At 37.5% G+C, this 21797-nt stretch overlaps 1 protein-coding gene across 1 annotated transcript; it reads right to left on the bottom strand.

The window, feature by feature from the left end:
- Positions 1–2244: 2244 nt before the first annotated feature.
- LOC115724162 (acetate--CoA ligase CCL3) lies at positions 2245–6064 on the bottom strand. The gene is made up of 3 exons (XM_030653628.2): positions 5560–6064; positions 3314–3904; positions 2245–3226 (listed from the first exon to the last, which is right to left on the bottom strand). The coding sequence occupies exons 1-3, from the start codon at positions 5779–5781 to the stop codon at positions 2330–2332; spliced, it is 1710 nt and encodes a 569-aa protein (XP_030509488.1). The 5' UTR covers positions 5782–6064; the 3' UTR covers positions 2245–2329.
- Between the last annotated feature and the right edge of the window lie 15733 nt (positions 6065–21797).

Genomic DNA, 21797 nt, shown 5'->3' with positions numbered 1-21797 from the left:
GAAGCTAGAAATTTAGTTGAGTGAGGGCTTGAATAAATATTAAGTCAAAACTAATAAAAATAATGATAAATGTATCTTTCAAATTTTCATCTTCAACAAAATAAAATAATACTATTGACAAAAATAAAATAAAATATTGTCAATGATATTAATTTATTTTTTAATAAAGTATTATTTTTTTTTATTATTTGTATTGGACTACTTTTTAAATGGGCTTGATTAGAATAAGAGTAGGCTCATGAATCATGATTAAGATATTTAGTGAGGGCTTTTGTGAATTGGACTTTAATAAATTGAGCAAAGTGAATTAATATATGTATATATCTACATATAAAAAATTTGATGTTTATATTTGAGTGAGGGCTTTAGCCCACATATGGGCTAAAGTCCCTCCGTCCCTGTGGCCAAGCCAACAAACTATATTTATATATTCTTTCTTTACAAGCAATGATTTAGAAGAAAGAGTAGAGTAGGGTAGTTAGTTGGGTTTGGGCAAGGAAATGACATAAAAGACAGACTAGTAATTAATGTGAGCAACAATAAATTGTATTTTTGAAAAACATGATTGGTTGGAATTTAATTAATTGTAAGCCAAAGAAGGCTTGACTTAACTAGTTAGGGCCATGAATGAGTGTGTATGAGATGGAGATGGACCCCAACTAATCCTCTATTATCACAATTTTTGACTACTTTGAGTTTTTTTTATTTATATATATTTTTTTGGATGAGTACAAATATAACCCATAAAAGAGAAAAAAAAAGTTTTATAAATAAAATAAATTAATATTAAAAGATCAAATTGCATGGATGAGACCAACCTTTGTGGATGATAAGCTAATTTAGGCCTCAACATGAGCATGGTGATGAAGATAGTGATTGGCCCTTGTGTTCTTATCCTTAAATAAACAAAATGCAAACGCAACTAAGTAGAGTCAAGTAGCTTGTGTATAATATATTATTATTATATATATGTATATAAATGTATATTTAATTAAGAGCTCATAAAGCCACTCTTATCCTCTTCTAGCTAGATATTTTTGCTACCTTAGAAATCCCTTCGAATTTAAGTCACATAGTATGTATGCCCTCCCAAAACATATTAGAAAGCTAGCCACTCAAAAAAAAAAGACATTATATGATTATGTCGTTCATTGGTTGATCATGATATGAAAATGTATTTCCATCTCATATACACATGACAAGTATATATATATAGAAAGATCTGATAGTAGTGATCAAAATTGTTATGGTTTTTTTTTTCATTCATTAATTTGCATGGACCAGAAACACCACACAAACAATCATCTCAGATTGGTGATTGTCATTACTTGGTTTTTAGTAATGAATAATGTTCATGCATGGGTATTCATTTCCCATGGTTTTTGCTCTTATTGTTATGAAATGGAGCATAGTGAAGCTCAATCTTTCTTCCCTAGAAAATGAATAATATGATTTCAGGATGTTTTGCCTTGGAATTGGAATACTTTACTGATGATGATCACTGAGGCATTGAAATATGTCCTTTTCTATATGTCCACAATGTAAAAAAGGAATTAAAAAAAGTTGTAAAAGCAAAGAAAAGGTTTATAATGAGAAGATGATTAGTGTACGTAATTAAGAAAAAAGATAGATTCCTTAGTAGGCCTAGTATTGTCTCCCCAACCCTCGATGATTGGCATTTGGTACATAAAAGTAGTACAAGAAAAGAGGTCTTTAAAAATCACAAGAAAGAAGTCAAATCGTAATTTATGTTGACAAAACACAAACAAAAAAGAGAAAAATGATATTAAAAATGTTTTGTTAAAGCTTACACGGCCTAATATGCCTGGCCCCAAACCCATTTGGCAGGCAAGCAAGCAAAAGCAATAAATTGGATAATTATCATATGTTTGGAAAATGAAACAGTGATTTTCATCTTGTGAATAAATAGTGAGGAATATTACATAATATATAGTTATCAAATTGATTGAACATGTAAGATTTTAATACTTGATTGGTATTATACTTTCTGGTAATGCTAATGTGTTATATATGACTGGGAAAGTGGATAATCATCATGGTCATTGGTCATCATATAATGAAACCACATTTGGCCCCACTAATGCTTTCACTTCCGTCTGAACCAAGTAATATAACAATAATAATAATAATAAAGACAGAAACATTGGAATGAGATGTGGAGAACAGTCCCAAATCTCAAACTAAAAGCTTTCCTTTTTTTTTTCCTTCATATAGAGAAGTATATGAATAAGAAGAAGAAGCATATCTTTATTGATCTGATCAGTCAGCATCATACATATATATATAGTAAATAATAAATATATCTAACTTATAACTTACTCTTCTTAAGGGCCCCCATCTCTTTGGCCTTGGTCCTTAGTACATGCTTTTGTATCTTACCAGTGGCTGTCTTTGGCAATGGTCCAAAAACAACTGATTTTGGGACCCAATAAGCAGGCATTTTGGACCTGCAAAACTTAATGATATCTTCAGCCAAACCTTGTTCGTTGGAATTGTCGATATTGGGCTTTAATGTTACAAAAGCACATGGGGACTCTCCCCAACGCTCATCGGGCCTGGCCACAACAGATACTTCCAACACTGCAGGGTGCAAATACAGAGTGTTCTCAACCTCCAAGCTACTTATATTCTCACCTCCTGAGATAATGATGTCCTTTGATCTGTCTTTGATTTCTATGTACCCATCTGGATGTTTTACAGCTAGATCACCTGAATGAAACCAACCATTAGCGAAAGATTCTTTGTTAGCTTTTGGATTCTTTAAGTAACCCTTCATCACAGCATTTCCTCTCATAACAATCTCTCCCATAGTAGTTCCATCAGCAGGGACAGACTTCATTGTTTTGGTATCGACCACATCGAGGCCCTCCAATGCAATGTATCGAACACCTTGGCGTGCATTCAGTCGAGCTTGTTTGATAGGAGGAAGTGAATCCCATTCTGGCTTCCATGCACATATTGTGGAAGGACCATAAGTTTCAGAGAGACCATAAGTGTGGGCAACCTTGAAGCCTTTTTCGGACATTGCAAAGAGAACTGATGGAGGTGGAGCAGCACCAGCGGTCATGACATGTACAAGATGAGGGAGAGGAAGGATAGCATCCTCTGCTGGGGCATTCACTATGGTGTTGAGTACCACAGGAGCAGCACAAAAGTGAGTAACACCATACTCGGCTATGGCGGAATAGACACCCTTTGCTGTAACCTGCAAAGATGAAACAAAAACAAAATGAAGAAAGGTTCGTGTCTAAAATATATTATGTAAGTAAGAAGTATAGATCATTTCTTTTACCTGTCGTAGACATATGTTTGTACCACACATAGCAGCCATACCCCAAGTGTAACACCAACCGTTGCAATGAAACATGGGTAGAGTCCATAAGTATATAGCTCCTTCATTCATCCCCCAAACAACAGCAGCACTCAAAGACATCAGATATGATCCACGGTGACTCAATACCACCCCCTTGGGGCTTGCTGTCGTACCAGAAGTGTAACCCAAAGCAATGCTTTGCCACTCATCCTCTGGTGGTTCCCAAGAAAATTCAGGGTCACCCCCTTCAAGAAATTTCTCATATTCAATGGCTCCTCTCTTCAAAGCATATTCAAGATTCTTAGGATCACAGCTTTCATCACCTATTACAACTAGAAGTGGAGGCTTGTAATGACTTTTTCTTTCCTCTGCTAAGATTTTCAAAGCTTCCTCAGCCAAGGGGAAAAACTCCTGATCTACTATCACAGCCGCAGCTAATGAATGACCCAAAAGGAAACCAATGGTTGATGCATTTAAACGGATGTTCACAGCATTCAAAACTGCCCCTGCCATTGGTACACCAAAATGTGCTTCATAAAGTGCAGGGATATTTGGAGCAATTACAGCTACCTGTTGAATATAAATAAAATCAGACAGCAAATTTATACATTATCAGCAAACGTAGATACATAAATTGCAGAAATGAATCAAATAATGGTGGGAACCTGCTAAAACATCAAAGGTAAAATTTGCAAATACTTCAAATTCTGTTAAATAAATTACTGATGCTGTAGAGAAACAAGAAGCTATGACAAAAAAGGACTTCCATTTCCAAGTTTCTCTGAAACATAGTACCTTTCTGGTGTGATTGAAATGAAACAATAATAACAACAAGCACTAACTCTCTCTGAAAAAGCTACCCTGCTAGTGCTATCACTTCACTCTAGTCACTAGCCCTGCCTTGGTTTAGAGACATAGTTCATCTTCTTCTGCTCCTAATATATTGATGCTTTAGGGGAAGATATATAACAAAGTAGATTTCCATTTCCAAGTTTCTCTCTGAAACGTGGTTCTTTTCTGGTGTAAAAAAAATGAAACAATATTGTGAACATTGTCCCACATGGAATAAATGGTAGAAAATTAAGTCATATATAAGAACATGGGCTACTCTACCATTGCCAATTGATTTTGAGATGGAACCCCATAATTCTCAACAAACGAAAATACCAACAAGTAGTAACTCTTTTGCATAAGCTATACCCTGCTATCACTTCGCTCTAGTTACTAGTTCCAACTATATTGATGCTACAGGGAAAGAAAATATAACAAAATAAGATTTCCATGTCTAAGTTTCTATGAAACATAGTTCTTTTCTGGTGTGAAAGAAATGAAACAAAAAAACCAATAATCTATCACTTCACTCTAATCACTAGCCTGCCTTGGTTTAGAGACGTAGTCTGTCATTCCAGCACGAAAGCGGAAAGCTTGAATAACAAATGAAGATTTCACCCAACTATTCTGATCATATGTTTTTCTTAATTATCTTTGTTATTACATCTTACTTCTATAATGTGCTCCTGCAATATCCAAAGTTCAATATACCCATATACCTGACATTATAAACTCAATGAAAGAGGAAACCAACAACTAAAGGCTTCTTAGTTCTTAGTAACATTTATAAATTATATACATACATACTGCATACATGTGTATATGGGTATCTACACACGCATTTCAAACAATCTCTTCTTCAGTACATTTCATTATTCAGTATCAATTACTTCACTGATATACAAAGTAAAACAGAACCAAACCCATAATTTCATTAATTACATTCTTTTTCGCCATAATCTCAGGTTTCAACACGCAGTCCTAGCACCCAAAATAATTAAAGTCAACTATAAAGTAAGATTCTTTTACTGTTGTGTAACCATAACATTCCGAGAGAATCAAGAAACGAACTACGTTATTATTATTATTATTTTTTTTGTCCATACAAATTATGAAAAATTCAAATTAAAATAAATAAATGTAGAAATGACATATTACAAAATTGAAAAAGTCAATAACATGACTCATTCATCAGCTCACCTCAGCTGAGGTGAGCACAATCAGTATGTATTGTCTTGTCCCACACGGATTAAATCATATATAACTTTACAACATGCCAATCTTTTGAGTATGAATGATTCAACCGAAACTTAAGTACGGCGCCCGGTTTCTCGGCAACCAAACAGATTTAGCAAAAGGATTAAGTAAGTAGGTAAGTAAAAAAGAAGTAGTACCGTGCTTCCGAGGGCGATGGAATGAGTGGTGAGAGCAGAGGCAAACTGGCGGCATCGACGATACGTCTGAAGCCAGGTGTAGCGTCGAGATCCATGGACCACTGAGTCTCTAGTTGGATGTATGGTCGCCGCTCTCTCCAGAAACCAGAGCGGAGTCAACGCCGTGTAATTGGCGGCGTTCTTCGGAAGATCGTCGATATCTCTCCTCCCTACCATACCCATATCCCTGCACTTCTCTCTCTCTCTCTCTATAAATATATGTATATATGTATATGAGTCGGCGGCTGTGGTGGTGACAAAGAGGAAAATAAAATTAAAAAATAAATAGCAAAATTAATTTAGGAGGGTGAAGCTCTTGAGCTGAGTCTGAGAAGATTAGAGAATAGAGACAGATATATATATATGGCTGAAGGTTGTGTCACTCTTTGCTCATCCAACGGCTCTGATTCTGTATTTGACCTTTTTTTTAACGTATATTTTTTTGTATATATAAACGAACGGTTTCCATTTGTTCAAAGAGGCTATGTGCATGTATTTATTTATTATTTCATTTTGGGAAGGATTAGAAAGTAAATATTTTACCATAATAAAACAAATTCTAAGGTGGTATTTGGTTGGAAGCAATGAAGATATAGGAATGAGAATGAAGACATAGGAATGAGAATGAGAATGAAGACATAGGAATGAGAATGAGAATGAAAATGGAAATCGGAATATGAATAGAATGAAATAAAATTTAAAATGCATAAAAAAAATTGATAAAAAAAATTATTAAATTTTTTCTCATCATACATTGGAATAATTTTTCCTTCCATTTCAAAATAGAATATTCATTCCACTAAAATGGTGGAAAAAGTATTTTAAATTCTAATACTTTAATATGCAACCAAACAAAAGAACAAAAATTGTTTCCTTTCATTTCCATTCTATTTCATTACCTCCAACTAAACATTATATTTTGGTTGAAATAAATGAATGAAATAGAAATTGTTTCTTTTATATTTCATTTCATTTCACTATTTCCAACCAAACGCTACTTAAAGTTTTTATGGGTTAATGGCGAAAATTTAAAAAATAATTTTTTTTATTAAAAATATAATGTAAAACTTAAATAAGTCTACAAACAATTAGCATTAACAAGTCCTAACATTATTGACTTTCATTAAGAAAAAAAAAATATTTTGTTGCCATGCCAAACTATTTATGATTAGGTATTATTGTCCTTAAGAAAATAAAAAAGGTGTGGATGGCTGTTGAGCCAAAAGAATTAGTAATAGAAGTAGCAATTGTGCCTATCATCTTTGGATAGGATGTTAGGGATTTTGGCTTTGGCATTCTAAGTTAATATAATATGGTTGTTTTGAACTCTTCCAAAGTTTAGTACCAATTGTGCCTATCATCTTTGAATAAGATGATAGGGATTTTGGCTTTGGCATTCTAAATTAATATAATATGGTTGTTTTGAACTCTTCCAAAGTTTAGTTGTATATATTCTTTATGTTATGCATGAGTCAAGCTACTCTCGTCTAAAATAAGGACGGTTGACCAAAATTTTTCAGTAACCATTAAATAAGTATGAGTAAAGATGATTACGAAAAATAAAGAATAGATTTTTTACGTGATTCCAGTATTAATGAACTGTAGTGCACGAGTCATTTTTATTTATGGAGAGAATGTTCTCTTGATCAAAGAATATTTAAGTTAGTCTGAAAGCCCACCCTTGTGTGTAAGTCCAAAAATTTTTTTTCCTATTACAATTCTAAGTATTTATAGGAAAAAGAAAGAGTCAAAAGGAAGAAAAAAGGTTCATCTCCCTTCTCTAGGTGCTACTCAACTTTCATTGTAAGAGTTTAGTGATACAAAATTTATTCCATGTGCGGTTGATGTGATAGTGTATAGTCATCACTTGATGATGGAGTCATGTACAGTGACCTGCTTTAATGATGGAGTCCCGGAGAACTTGTGATCCGAGCGCTTAGTGCCTCTTGGATAGTTAAAGATCTACTTAATCATTTATCTTGATATGGGGGGCCTACTCCCAAGTGCACCCTTGCTCAGGGAGTCCGGGTGCAAAGCAATAATAATCTCTCCACGAGTAGGTTCCCCCCTTGACACGTGGAATCCATATGCTTACCTTGCTATGTATTTTAGTTAAAAATGAGTCTAATACGGATGGGTTTGAAGCATTCATAAAAAAAAAAAAAAAATTATGTCTAAATAAAAAAATGGGTCTTTCTATAAATTATTTTTGATTTTCAATATTTATGAAGATCATAAGAAAAAATTAAGGTGACGTTTGGTTGGGATGAATGAAAATATAAGAATAGGATTGAAAATGAGAATTGAAATAGGAATAGAATGGAATAAAATTTAAAAAGCATAAAAAAATTTGATAAAAAAATTATTAAATTTTTTCAAATCTTACATTAGAATGGTCTTTCCTTCCATTTTAAAATGGAATAATTATTCTACTAAAATGGTGGAAAGGTCATTCCATTAGAATGATATTCCAATACTAATCTAACCAAACAAAGGAATGGAATAAAATTATAAAACTTGTTTTATTTCTATTCCATTTCATTTTATTACTTCCAACCAAACGCAACCTTAAATATGATTTTTCAATTTGAACCTATCAACAATTATGTTTTGATTATGAATGCACAAGGAGTGAAGAATTGGGAGGTGATTATAGTAAATAGTAATGTTATATGAATTCACCACTAATCCTAATGCATTATACTAATTAGTAATTATCATAAAAGGATGAGTAAAGTAATAGTTAGGGGTGGTGTACATCTATTTTTACAATTTACAAACTTTAAAATTCTTTTTTTTTTCCTAATATCTTTAAAATTCATTTATATTAATTAGTATACAATGTAGTCTTTTTTGGATACTACAAACAAGATAAGACATAATCACTAATTCTTAAAAAAGAAAAAAGAAAAAATAATGCTGAACCACTTGTGGTGTAACCAGAAATGGTTTTTCTTTCTTTTTTTTTTCTTTTTTAATTCAACAAAAAACTAGAAATGGTATTTTGAAATAGCTTTATCATGTATTTTATTTATTTTTGTTCCAGCAAAATAAATAAAATGGAAAGACAATACTTTTTCCTAAAACAAGAAAAGATAAAGATAAAACAATACTTATGGAAATATTATATAACAATTTTTTAGCAGAAAATATTAAATAACATTTAAGAAAAAGACAATAAACATACCTTAAAAATAGTTTATATATATAACTACCTTAAAAAGACAATAAACATACGTTTTTATAAAAATGTTATATAACATTTAAAAATAATATATAACAATATTTTTTATAACTACCTTAAAAGTAGTTGGAGTAACTACTAAAGCAATTATTTTTTTTTTTTATTTTGTCAAACTAAGCAATTATTTAAGGAGATTTCTATATATATTAGGAAAATAAAAAAGAAATATATATTTCTATATATATAGACTAATTGCAAGCGAAAATGAATTTTTCTTCTAGATATCCTAAATTCCTATTACCTATTTAAATGACTAATTCACCCCTTTTAAATTTTTTAATACATCCACTTGAATGAAACGGCTTTCTATTTTTTATTTATTATTTTTGAGAAATCAAAACAACAATAAGTGCCCATTTATAATTAAATATTTCAGTCTAACGAAATAGAATTTATGTGATATAAGAGTGTTCACATGTTAGTTTGGATGATTTTTTATATTTTTTGAACCAAGTATAGCTGTTCTTTTTAATGTTAGAAATTAAACCAAATCAATAAATTGCTCAAACCAAAATGAATTAGTTTAGTTCGAAACCACGATTTAGAGTTTATAATTATTATTTTTTTAAAACAAAAAATAATAATAATAAAAGAATACTATTTATTATTTAACCTTAATCTTCCCCATGCGATGTGAGATTGCATACCTCCCAGTCTTTCCTCTTCTGGCTCACGAGACTCTGACTGTCATAATCACCCCCCTTTGAGGGTTTAACGTCCTCGTCGACCACACTTCCAAATAGGTCAAGGCTCTAATACTATGTTGTAACTCCCTAACTCCTAGGGATGCTACATGCGTGCTTTTATAAATTAGTTTATAATAATAAATCAACGATTTGACGAAAATTGTGTTTTAATTAAATTTAATAATTAATTAAAATACACAATTTATGCTGGTATTAAAAAAATTTAGGATTTATTTAGGAGTCCCTCTAAGACCGACAAAGTGGAAAGCTGAGGATTGTGGGATCATTGTGGATAAAATCAAACAGAGATTACATACTTGGTCGAGCATACATCTCTATTTTGCTGGTAAGGCTCAACTAATACATTCTGTTTTACTTGGCTTTAGAAATTACTGGATGAGTATCTTTGTTCTTCCGCATAGCATGACTAAGGAAGTTGAAAAACTTTATCGAGGCTTTCTTTGGGGAATGAACGGTAACAGAAGTAAGATCCACATTGCTTCCTGGGAGAAAGTTTGTCTGCCGAAGGCTTATGGTGGCCTAGGTTTTAAAAAAAATGTATCAAATGGAACCAATCTATCCTGGCCAAGTACATTTGGGCGATTTCTACTAAGCAAGACCTTCTATGGGTTAAATGGATAGATAATATCTATCTGAAATCAGAGAGTTTTTGGGCTTATGATCTTAAACCTGACACTAGTTGGTATTGCACAAATTATGTCATCCGAGGAAGAAGTTTCAGAGGTCTGATGTAAAGCCCGCTTAGTTAATTTGGAAATTATCGGTTAATCATGATTAATTATGAAATTATTTATAGCTATTTAAATAATTTATTACTGTTATTTATGGAATTCAGAAATGCATGGTTATGTTATTCAGTAGTTTTCATTTGTTGCATTTCCGGTGCCCGGTATTTTGGAACTCGGCGTTTGGCTCAGTAGAAATCACAACTTAGAATGTTAGTAGTTTTGGGACGGGTTTTAGACATTGGGAATGTCGGGAATGGCCGGGAATTTAGAATTTCCCAAAATACCCCTTTAGTGTGTTTTATGTGATTTTAGTGTGGAGGGGCAAAATGGTCTTTTTGCCCCAATGATATTTTTGTCTTTTAGTGATTTTATTTAATTGAAAAAGACTTGTTAAATGCTTATTACTTTGCTGAAATAAGGTTAATATATGTTAAGTGATTTATTAGTTTATTTTTCAAAATTTTAAAGTTTAGAAAAAATAGAAAATTGGAAGCTTTTCTCTCTTTTCTCTCTCTCTTTTTCGGCTGAAAACTTGGGGTTCAAAAGCTGGATTTTTGTGGTGATTCAAGCTTGGTTTGCAAACTCTAGTGATCTCTTGATTGTGGTATGTATTTCTTATTTGTCTTTCTTTGTTTTCTTAAAAAAATGATGAATTATGGAGTGAAATGCATGCTTTTTGATGTTGTTGCTGCTGCTTGTGATTGTTGTTGTTTTTATGTTTAAAATGTTGAATTAATTATGTTTAGTTAGGTTGAAATGCATGCTAGTTGTTCTTGCTTGAGTTGGTTAATTTTCTTGTTAAGAAACTAAGGTTTTCAAGTAAAAAATTGAGAAATTGGTGGCTGTAGTTATTGCATGAATTAGGTTTTGTTTTCTGCAGTGTTTCTATGCTTGATTATGTGATTCTAAGCTAGCTTTGAGGCTTGTGAGTGAGCTTTAGCCAAGTTTGAGTTTTAACTCAAAGCTTGGAGCTCACATGGTGATTTTTGTTTCTGAGTATTCTGGGTTATTTTGAGGCCTTAGAAATGTTCTAGGGAAGGTTTAGAACAGGTCTGAAAAGTTTGAATCAATTTGGGGTTGAATTGGTCGAGTTATGAAAATTTGATGTTGCTGCCTGCGAGGAACCGGAATTCCGGTTGTACATCCGGAATTCCGGATGAGGGTCCTGAATTTCCCAAAACCGGAATTCCGGTTGGGCAATCGGTCTACCGGTTGGGGAATTTTCAAAAACCCTAGTTTTTCTCGTTTTTATGTTTTAGGGGGTATTGCCATGCTTTTTATCGATAGGGAAACTTTTAGTTCCTAGTTTAAGTCCCCGGGAAGTGATTTAGCGTATCACTTATAGCGTTGTGATTTTTATGGTTTAGGAGCCAGTAATCCGCCACTCAGCTAAAGTTCCAGTCAGGTTGGCCACACCCGAATTCGGAATCCAGGTAAGATTAGTATAACAGTATGCATATGTAGATTACATGTTTAGCGTGCATGTAGGAAGCCTATTAGATTACATTAGTTGTATGTTGGCTTCGAACCATCCAACCCTGTCACGTCGGTACGAGTACTGGAGTATGACCGGCGGTCGGAGTATGGCCCAGAGTTCGACCGATCAGTGTGACATTTGGTTGGTGGTTCCGTGCTATTGACCTATCCGTCGGTACGTGGAGTATGACCAGCAGGCGGAGTATGACCGGTTCGGCCGTCGGGAGGATACTTGTCAATAGTACGCGTCACTGTGAACGTTCAAAACTCGGTACCATGTTGGACATGGCGGTAGTGGCTCGGTACCATGTTGGACATGGCGATGGCGGGACTCGGTATCGTGTTGGACACGGCGATTAGATTTATGTATGAGTATTATTATGCTTTTCTTGCGGGGTACGTCGACTCACGGTTTACGTTTATGTGTAGGTAAAGGCAAGGCTATAGCTGATGGGCCGTGAGCGAGCTTATGAGATTGTACATGTCGGGGCGGTTAGGCCTGGAGCGTACGATCCTCGGGACAGCAAGGCTGATTTTTGTAACTGGTCGTTAGACGACCTTTATTTTATGTAACAGTTAAACAGTTAAAACTTTTTGTAAATAATTTTATAATCGGGATCCCGAGTCTTTTGTAATATTGTTTTATAAGTTTAATTAAAAAGCAAAATTTTAATTAATCACGTTTTTCCATAAACCTCGTTGATTAGCAACGAGTTGCACAGTACGTTTAAAAATCACGTAATACGCCTAAGTTAGTTAGGGTGTTACAATTTGGTATCAGAGCCGCCAGGTTGTCTTCCGAAGATCGTCACGACATGTACAATCATCATCAGCAGTTAGCTCGTTTCACGGTTCAGTAAGCCTTTATTGCTTTAGTAGTTTATTTTATTCAGTTATGAAAAAGAAAAGCCTGTTAGGAAGCATGTTAGTAGCCTGATAGTAGAATAGGCGCATGTTTCGTTTTTAATTTCCAAATTAAGCGGCATTAGTAAGCTCTCCTTGAATACGACCTGATATGCCAACTCTTGGTTTCGCAGGCGGTTCTAACTAGATGGACGCCAGGCGGACTACCAGGAGTCAGGGCAACTCCGTAGGGTCGAACCAAGGACAGGGAGCTCAGTTTCCCCCACCTGCTAGGGGCCGAGGTAGAGGTCCCCGAGGCAGGGCTCGTGGCCGGGGTGATGAGAACCCGCCACAGGCTGCCCAGGCTCCCCCAGCCGATCAGGGAGCACGGGCGGGAGTTACGGTTTGCGGAGATGCAAGCCCGGATAGAAGAACAAGACCTCGAGATTCAGAGGTTGAGACAGCAGGGTGCTCCTGCAGTTCCTGTGCCCGTAGTTCCAGTGGCACCTGCCCCTGCTGCCCAGGCCGAGATAGTGGTGGCGGCCCATAGATTGGAACCTCTGTATGAGCGGTTCCGGAAGCAAGCACCTCCGGTGTTCCTGGGAGGTCCGAACGTAATGAAAGCCGAGCAATGGCTGACGGTGATCACCAAGATCCTGAACTTTATGGGTGTCACCGGTAACGACAGAGTGGTATGCGCCACATTCCAGTTCCAGGAGGACGCTTTGGTCTAGTGGGACATGGTGTCTCAGATCCATGACGTCACCACCATGACCTGGGAAAGGTTTCAGGAACTCTTTAACGCGAAATACTACAACGAGGCGGTCAGAAGCGCCAAGAGAAAAGAGTTCGCTCACCTGACCCAGCGTGAGAACATGAGCGTCACTGAGTATGCTACTCAGTTTGATCGGTTGGCGAGGTTAGCCTCAGGAATTGTGTCGACCGACTTCAGCAAGAAGGAGAAGTATTTGGACGGGTTGAATGCCAGGATTAGGCATGATTTGATGATCACCACAGACGACAGCACCACCTATGCTCAGATGGTGGAGAAGGCCTTTGCGAGGCGAGGCGCAGTGGGGTGTATGTCAGAATCAGCTAGTACTCCGGTTAGTGGCGGGGCTCCTACCCCTCCTGCATCAGGCTATAGCAGGGGGAGTAGTGGTTCGGCCATTGATCAGAGGAAGAGAGCACCCACTGCTTCCGGTGGCTCGAGTTAGAACAAGAGGTTTCGGGGGAACCAGAACAGAGGGAGTCGTCCTGGTGGTACTGAGACCCGATTCTCCTATCCCGAGTGCCCTAGCTGGAAGAGGCACCATCAGGGCGAGTGCAAAGGTCAGGGATGCTTTCATTGTGGCATGCCCGGACACTTCAAGAGGGATTGTCCCCAGCTCCGAGCCGTAGGCACGCGAGCTCCGGCGATACCCACTCCCGACGGGGTGTTCGCTATCACGCGGCGATGCAGATGCCAGCCCATCAGTTGTCACAGGTCAGCTTTCTATTAACAACTCGCTATATTCAGTGCTGTTTGATTCTGGGGCTACACATTCTTATGTGGCGGCCAGAGTCTTTAGTAAATTGGGTAGACCCTATGATAGATATGAATCAGGGTTTGGAACCCTGTTACCTGGCGGAGAATTGGTTATCTCCAATAGGTGGATTAGGTCTATGCCGATCAGGATAGATGGTAGAGAGTTAAGTGCTGATCTGATAGAGTTGAGTTTAGTCGAATTCGATATTATTTTAGGAATGGATTTCCTATCTAAATATTCGGCGAGCATTGATTGTAAAAGGAAGATGGTGGTCTTCCAACCGGAAAGTGAGGAACCATTTGTATTTGTTGGTTCAGTTCAGGGATCTCGGATCCCGGTGATCTCGGCTATGTCAGCGAGAGAATTGTTGCACGGCGGTTGCTTAGGGTTTCTGGCCGTGGTGGTGGACACCACTCGGCCAGATACCATTCGGCCAGAAGACATCAGAGTGGTTCGGGAATTCTTGGATGTTTTTCCCGAAGAACTTCCAGGGTTACCACCTCAGCGGGAGATTGATTTTGTGATTGACTTGGCACCAGGGGTGGAACCGGTTTCCAAAGCCCCGTATAGGATGGCTCCAGCTGAACTTAAGGAATTAAAGATTCAGCTCCAAGGGTTGCTTGACATAGGGTTCATTCGGCCCAGTGTGTCACCCTGGGGAGCCCCGGTTTTATTCGTCAAGAAGAAGGATGGATCTATGAGGATGTGCATCGACTACAGGGAGTTGAACAAGCTGACGGTGAAGAATAAATATCCATTACCTAGGATCGATGACTTGTTCGATCAGCTTCAAGGGAAGACGGTCTTTTCTAAGATTGATCTCCGTTCGGGTTATCATCAGTTGAGAATCCGAGAGGAGGACATTCCGAAGACGGCTTTTCGCACTAGGTATGGACATTACGAGTTTCTGGTTATGTCATTCGGACTAACCAATGCTCCTGCAGCATTCATGGACCTGATGAATAGAGTATTCAAGGATTTCCTCGATATCTGTGTGATTGTGTTTATCGACGACATCCTCGTGTACTCTCAATCAGAAGAGGAGCATGAGTTACATCTTTAGATGGTACTACAACGGTTTCGAGAACATAAGCTCTATGCCAAGTTCAAGAAATGTGAGTTCTGGCTATCTCAGGTGTCATTCCTAGGGCACATTGTGAGCAAGGATGGGATCAAGGTGGATCCCGGGAAGATTGAATCCGTCAGGGATTGGCCAAGACCGAAGACAGTGACAGAGATCAGAAGCTTCTTGGGTTTAGCTGGGTACTATCGTAGGTTCGTCGAAGGGTTCTCCAAAATTTCAATGCCCCTAACCGAGCTTACAAAGAAGAATCAGCGGTTTATCTGGTCAGATAAATGTGAAGCTAGTTTTCAGGAGCTGAAACAGAGGTTGATTACTGCTCCAGTGCTAGCTTTGCCTTCGGACAAGGAGAAGTTCGTAGTATATTGCGACGCATCCAAACAGGGTTTGGGGTGTGTATTGATGCAAGCTGATCGGGTCATCGCTTATGCCTCCCGTCAGTTAAAGGATTATGAACAGCGATACCCGACTCATGATTTAGAATTAGCTGCAGTGGTTTTTGCACTGAAGATTTGGCGGCATTACCTGTATGGGGAGAAGTGTGAGATCTATACCGACCATAAAAGTCTCAAATATTTCTTTACTCAGAAGGATTTGAATATGAGACAAAGGCGTTGGTTGGAATTAGTGAAGGATTACGATTGTGAGATCCTCTATCATCCCGGAAAAGCCAATGTAGTGGCCGATGCCCTGAGCAGAAAGGGTCCCGGGCAAGTAGCTAGTATGGTTCAGATCTCACCTCAGCTAGCAGAGGATATGGTTAGATCCAGCATTGAGTTTGTGGTAGGTCAGCTTCACAACTTAACGCTACAATCTGATCTGTTAGGAAGAATAAAAGTCGCTCAGATGACAGATCCGGAGTTAGTGAAGATCCGAGATGAGGTGTTGGCTGGTCAAGCCAAGGACTTTTCAGTGTCAAACAGTGGGATGCTTTTGTATAAAGCCAGGGTTTGTGTTCCGAACAGTGTGGAACTTAGAAATGAGATCTTTGAGGAGGCTCATTCTACCCCATATTCTCTGCATCCCGGCACCACTAAGATGTACCAAGATTTGAAACCGTACTTCTGGTGGAACGGTATGAAGAAGAATTTGGTAGAATTCGTATCGAGATGCCTCACCTGTCAGCAGATTAAGGCTGAACATCAGAGACCAGCAGGGTTGTTGCAGCCTCTAACCCTACCAGAATGGAAATGGGAGGATATTACGATGGATTTTGTGGTCGGATTACCTAGGACCACGGGTTTATTTGATTCCATCTGGGTAGTGGTGGACCGATTTACGAAATCTGCTCATTTTTTGCCGGTTAGAACAACGTTTTTAGTGGATCAGTTGGCAGAACTGTATGTCAGAGAGATAGTAAGACTTCACGGGGTACCGAAGTCTATAGTTTCGGACAGGGATCCGAAGTTCACCTCCAAATTTTGGCAGAGTTTGCAACGGGCAATGGGTACAAAGCTAAAATTCAGTACAGCATTCCATCCTCAGACAGATGGTCAGTCCGAAAGGACAATTCAGATATTGGAGGACATGTTGAGAGCCTGTGTTATGGATTTTGAGGGCTCATGGAATAAGTATCTACCGTTGATAGAATTTTCTTACAACAACAGTTATCAGCGTACGATAGGGATGGCTCCCTATGAACTGTTGTACGGTAGGAAATGTAGATCCCCTATCCACTGGGATGAGACAGGGGAGAGGAAATACCTAGGTCCAGAGTCAGTTCAGCGGACCAATGAGGCGATAGAGAAGATAAAAGCTAGAATGCTTGCCTCACAGAGCAGACAGAAGAGTTACGCAGATCCGAAACGCAGAGATGTTGAGTTCCAAGTAGGGGAACATGTGTTTTTACGGGTATCTCCGATGAAGGGGATTAAACGTTTCGGGAAAAGAGGCAAGTTATGCCCTAGATTTACAAGACCTTTCGAGATTCTCGAGAAGATAGGTCAAGTGGCATATCGCTTAGCATTGCCTCCAGCCTTATCAGCAGTTCACAACGTATTCCATGTCTCGATGTTGAGAAAATACGTTTCAGACCCCTCTCATATACTCAGTTATGAGAGCCTTCAGCTACAGCCAGACATGACTTATGAGGAACAGCCAGTGCAGATCCTGGATCGAAAGGATAAAGTCCTTCGGAATAAGACCATAACATTGGTCAAGGTTCTCTGGAGAAACAGCAAGGTGGAGGAAGCCACCTGGGAGCTAGAGACAGATATGAAAGCTCAATATCCAGAGTTATTCAGGTTAGATTTCGGGGACGAAATCCTTTTAAGGGGGGAATAGTTGTAAAGCCCGCTTAGTTAATTTGGAAATTATCGGTTAATTATGATTAATTATGAAATTATTTATAGCTATTTAAATAATTTATTACTGTTATTTATGGAATTCAGAAATGCATGGTTATGTTATTCAGTAGTTTTCATTTGTTGCATTTCTGGTGCCCGGTATTTTGGAACTCGGCGTTTGGCTCAGTAGAAATCACAACTTAGAATGTTAGTAGTTTTGGGACGGGTTTTAGACATTGGGAATGTCGGGAATGGCCGGGAATTTAGAATTTCCCAAAATACCCCTTTAGTGTGTTTTATGTGATTTTAGAGTGGAGGGGCAAAATGGTCTTTTTGCCCCAATGATATTTTTGTCTTTTAGTGATTTTATTTAATTGAAAAAGACTTGTTAAATGCTTATTACTTTGCTGAAATAAGGTTAATATATGTTAAGTGATTTATTAGTTTATTTTTCAAAATTTCAAAGTTTAGAAAAAATAGAAAATTGGAAGCTTTTCTCTCTTTTCTCTCTCTCTTTTTCGGCTGAAAACTTGGGGTTCAAAAGCTGGATTTTTGTGGTGATTCAAGCTTGGTTTGCAAACTCTAGTGATCTCTTGATTGTGGTATGTATTTCTTATTTGTCTTTCTTTGTTTTCTTAAAAAAATGATGAATTATGGAGTGAAATGCATGCTTTTTGATGTTGTTGCTGCTGCTTGTGATTGTTGTTGTTTTTATGTTTAAAATGTTGAATTAATTATGTTTAGTTAGGTTGAAATGCATGCTAGTTGTTCTTGCTTGAGTTGGTTAATTTTCTTGTTAAGAAACTAAGGTTTTCAAGTAAAAAATTGAGAAATTGGTGGCTGTAGTTATTGCATGAATTAGGTTTTGTTTTCTGCAGTGTTTCTATGCTTGATTATGTGATTCTAAGCTAGCTTTGAGGCTTGTGAGTGAGCTTTAGCCAAGTTTGAGTTTTAACTCAAAGCTTGGAGCTCACATGGTGATTTTTGTTTCTGAGTATTCTGGGTTATTTTGAGGCCTTAGAAATGTTCTAGGGAAGGTTTAGAACAGGTCTGAAAAGTTTGAATCAATTTGGGGTTGAATTGGTCGAGTTATGAAAATTTGATGTTGCTGCCTGCGAGGAACCGGAATTCCGGTTGTGCATCCGGAATTCCGGATGAGGGTCCTGAATTTCCCAGAACCGGAATTCCGGTTGGGCAACCGGTCTACCGGTTGGGGAATTTTCAGAAACCCTAGTTTTCCTCGTTTTTATGTTTTAGGGGGTATTGCCATGCTTTTTATCGATAGGGAAACTTTTAGTTCCTAGTTTAAGTCCCCGGGAAGTGATTTAGCGTATCACTTATAGCATTATGATTTTTATGGTTTAGGAGCCAGTAATCCGCCACTCAGCTAAAGTTCCAGTCAGGTTGACCGGCACACCTGAATTCGGAATCCAGGTAAGATTAGTATAACAGTATGCATATGTAGATTACATGTTTAGCGTGCATGTAGGAAGCCTATTAGATTACATTAGTTGTATGTTGGCTTCGAACCATCCAACCCTGTCACGTCGGTACAGGCTGGAGTATGACCAGCAGCCGGAGTATGACCGGTTCGACCGATCAGGCTGACATTTGGTTGGTGGTTCCGTGCTATTGACCTATCCCGTCGGTACAGGCTGGAGTATGACCAGCAGCCGGAGTATGACCGGTTCGACCGATCAGGAGGATACTTGTCAATAGTACCGTCCCTGTGAACGTTCAAAACTCAGTACCATGTTGGACATGGCAGTAGTGGCTCAGTACCATGTTGGACATGGCAGTAGCGGGACTCAGTATCGTGTTGGACACGACAGTTAGATTTATGTATGAGTATTATTATGCTTTTCTTACTGAGTCTGTCGACTTACAGTTTACGTTTATGTGTAGGTAAAGGCAAGGCTATAGCTGATGGACCGTGAGCGAGCTTATGAGATTGTACATGTCGGGGCGGTTAGGCCTGGAGCGTACGATCCTCGGGACAGCAAGGCTGATTTTTGTAACTGGTCGTTAGACGACCTTTATTTTATGTAACAGTTAAACAGTTAAAACTTTTTGTAAATAATTTTATAATCGGGATCCCGAGTCTTTTGTAATATTGTTTTATAAGTTTAATTAAAAAGCAAAATTTTAATTAATCACGTTTTTCCATAAACCTCGTTGATTAGCAACGAGCTGCACAGTACGTTTAAAAATCACGTAATACGCCTAAGTTAGTTAGGGTGTTACATCTGATATCCTTAAAGCAGGCACTAAGGATCGGTTTAAGACTAACTGGTTATACAATAAAAATTTATCCCAAAACCAGGTCAACTATCACAAAGCTATTTGGAGTTTAATCATTGTGCCAAAACACAAATTTATTTTATGGAAAGTGATTAACTCCCATCTTCTCACAAGGGACAAGTTAACCCGGTTTCATATTGAGCTGAGTTCAACTTTATGCCTAATGTGTGAATCTGAGATTGAATCTCATGAGCACATTTTTTCTCTTGTGTGTTGTCAAGCAGAGTTCTTGATATGGTGTTCAACTGGATGGGATATAGAGGATGGTCGGTAGATTTTTCTAGCTGGTCTAACTGGTTAGCAGTGAGAGGGCAAGGCCCATTGCAAAGATTCAATACCTCCATTTTGGCAGCCGTGACTTGCAATCTTTGGCTTTATAGAAATAGATCCATCTTTGAGGGTTACTCAAAATCCATTTGTGGTGTTGTTAATGATGTAAAGAACACTGTTAAGTATAGGTTACAAATTGTAAATACGAGGAAACTGACTACTCATGAGAAAAACTATTTGCTGAGATTGCAAAGTAGTTAGTTTTTTGTATGGTTGGGTCTTCTTCTCCTATTTGGAGTTTGAAGCTTGTTCTCTTGTATTTTATTGGTGCTTATACTTGTTCAGTCGATTAATGAAATTTTCCTTCTTGATAAAAAAAAAAAATTAGGATTGGGAATTCCCTTTTAAAATTTTATAAAAGATACCATTGTGGTTTTACAACAAAGTACTTATACTTATCAAAGTCGCCATAAATCAAAATCCTGACTACTCGATATTGCTAGCTAGATAAGCTGATATGTAAATCTGTCGGGGTACCTTTAACTCATGGTTAACCTAGCTCAATCATTTTCTTACCTGCACCACAAAGCACCCGTGACTCACAAAGAATCAATAAAAAAAGCAAAATATAAACAGTATATCTCAGTATGCAAACATAAGCACATATATTCACATAATCAAAATCAGACAATCATATATTCAATTCATAATTAGGAAATTACGCTATTTAACGACAATGTTCATCATTGACAAATATTTATTTAATAAGACAAACTAAGGTTGTTACTTAATCAAGTAACAGTTACTCGTTGTTGCCTAATGAGACAATCTTAGTATTGTTACTGTGACAGTCAGTAGTCCCGTGATCCGTAAGGGAAAATACCGGGTAAGCTATACAATCTCACACTGCCTGGGGAAGGTCAAGTGGGATGATTCTAAGACTGTGTAGGTATGGGAGTACACAGTTGAATAGAGCTTAAATGGATTGATTGGTACTACCTATATCAACAAAGTGCATCTTGTTTTTCAGTAGCCCATCTCGAAAGAACTCCACAGTTAAGCGTGCTTGGCCTGGGGCTATTTTAGGATGGGTGACCTCCTAGGAAGTTTTCCCAGGAAACGTGCGAGTGAGGACAAAGCATGCTGGAAACACTCGTGTTGGTCTGTAGGGTCAGTCGTCAGTCCATGAAGCGGCCAGAGTGACGCACTCGTGTATAAGAATCATTCATTCCGTGGGTGTAAGGACCCAATGGAGGCTTGAAATGGGGACGTTACAGTTACCTAACTAGACAACCCAATGTCACTACCGTTGTCTAATGAGACAACCGATAAGTAAGAAACCTAACAAAGATTTCAATTATTAGTGTAATAACTCTCTCTTATATTGTTGCCTAATGAGACAACCAAATGGAGTAATAACCCTTCTTATTAACATTAATTAGCGAATCATATATTGACATGCTATGTGGTACAATTGTATTTTTCTTACCTCAAGTCCAAATTCAAGTGTGCTGATCAACTTGAGTGAAAAATATTCGATGATCCCAGATCCTATGTCACAACAACGGTAATTTGATAAATAACTTAATTTAATCTCTTCTATGATTTAAACTCAAAATTTGAAGTTTCTCTTTCGATAAAAGGCATAGAAATACCCTAAATATAGATAAAACATGAAAACCAAGGCATCCAAACTAGCCCAACCGATTAAAAGAAATCTTGATCTGATTAACCG

This window comes from Cannabis sativa, chromosome 9 (assembly GCF_029168945.1).
Source record: "Cannabis sativa cultivar Pink pepper isolate KNU-18-1 chromosome 9, ASM2916894v1, whole genome shotgun sequence".
In the NCBI taxonomy this organism is placed as follows: Eukaryota; Viridiplantae; Streptophyta; class Magnoliopsida; order Rosales; family Cannabaceae; genus Cannabis; species Cannabis sativa.
Note: the sequence above shows the minus strand (reverse complement) of the source record. Positions and strands in the feature narration are given on the sequence as shown.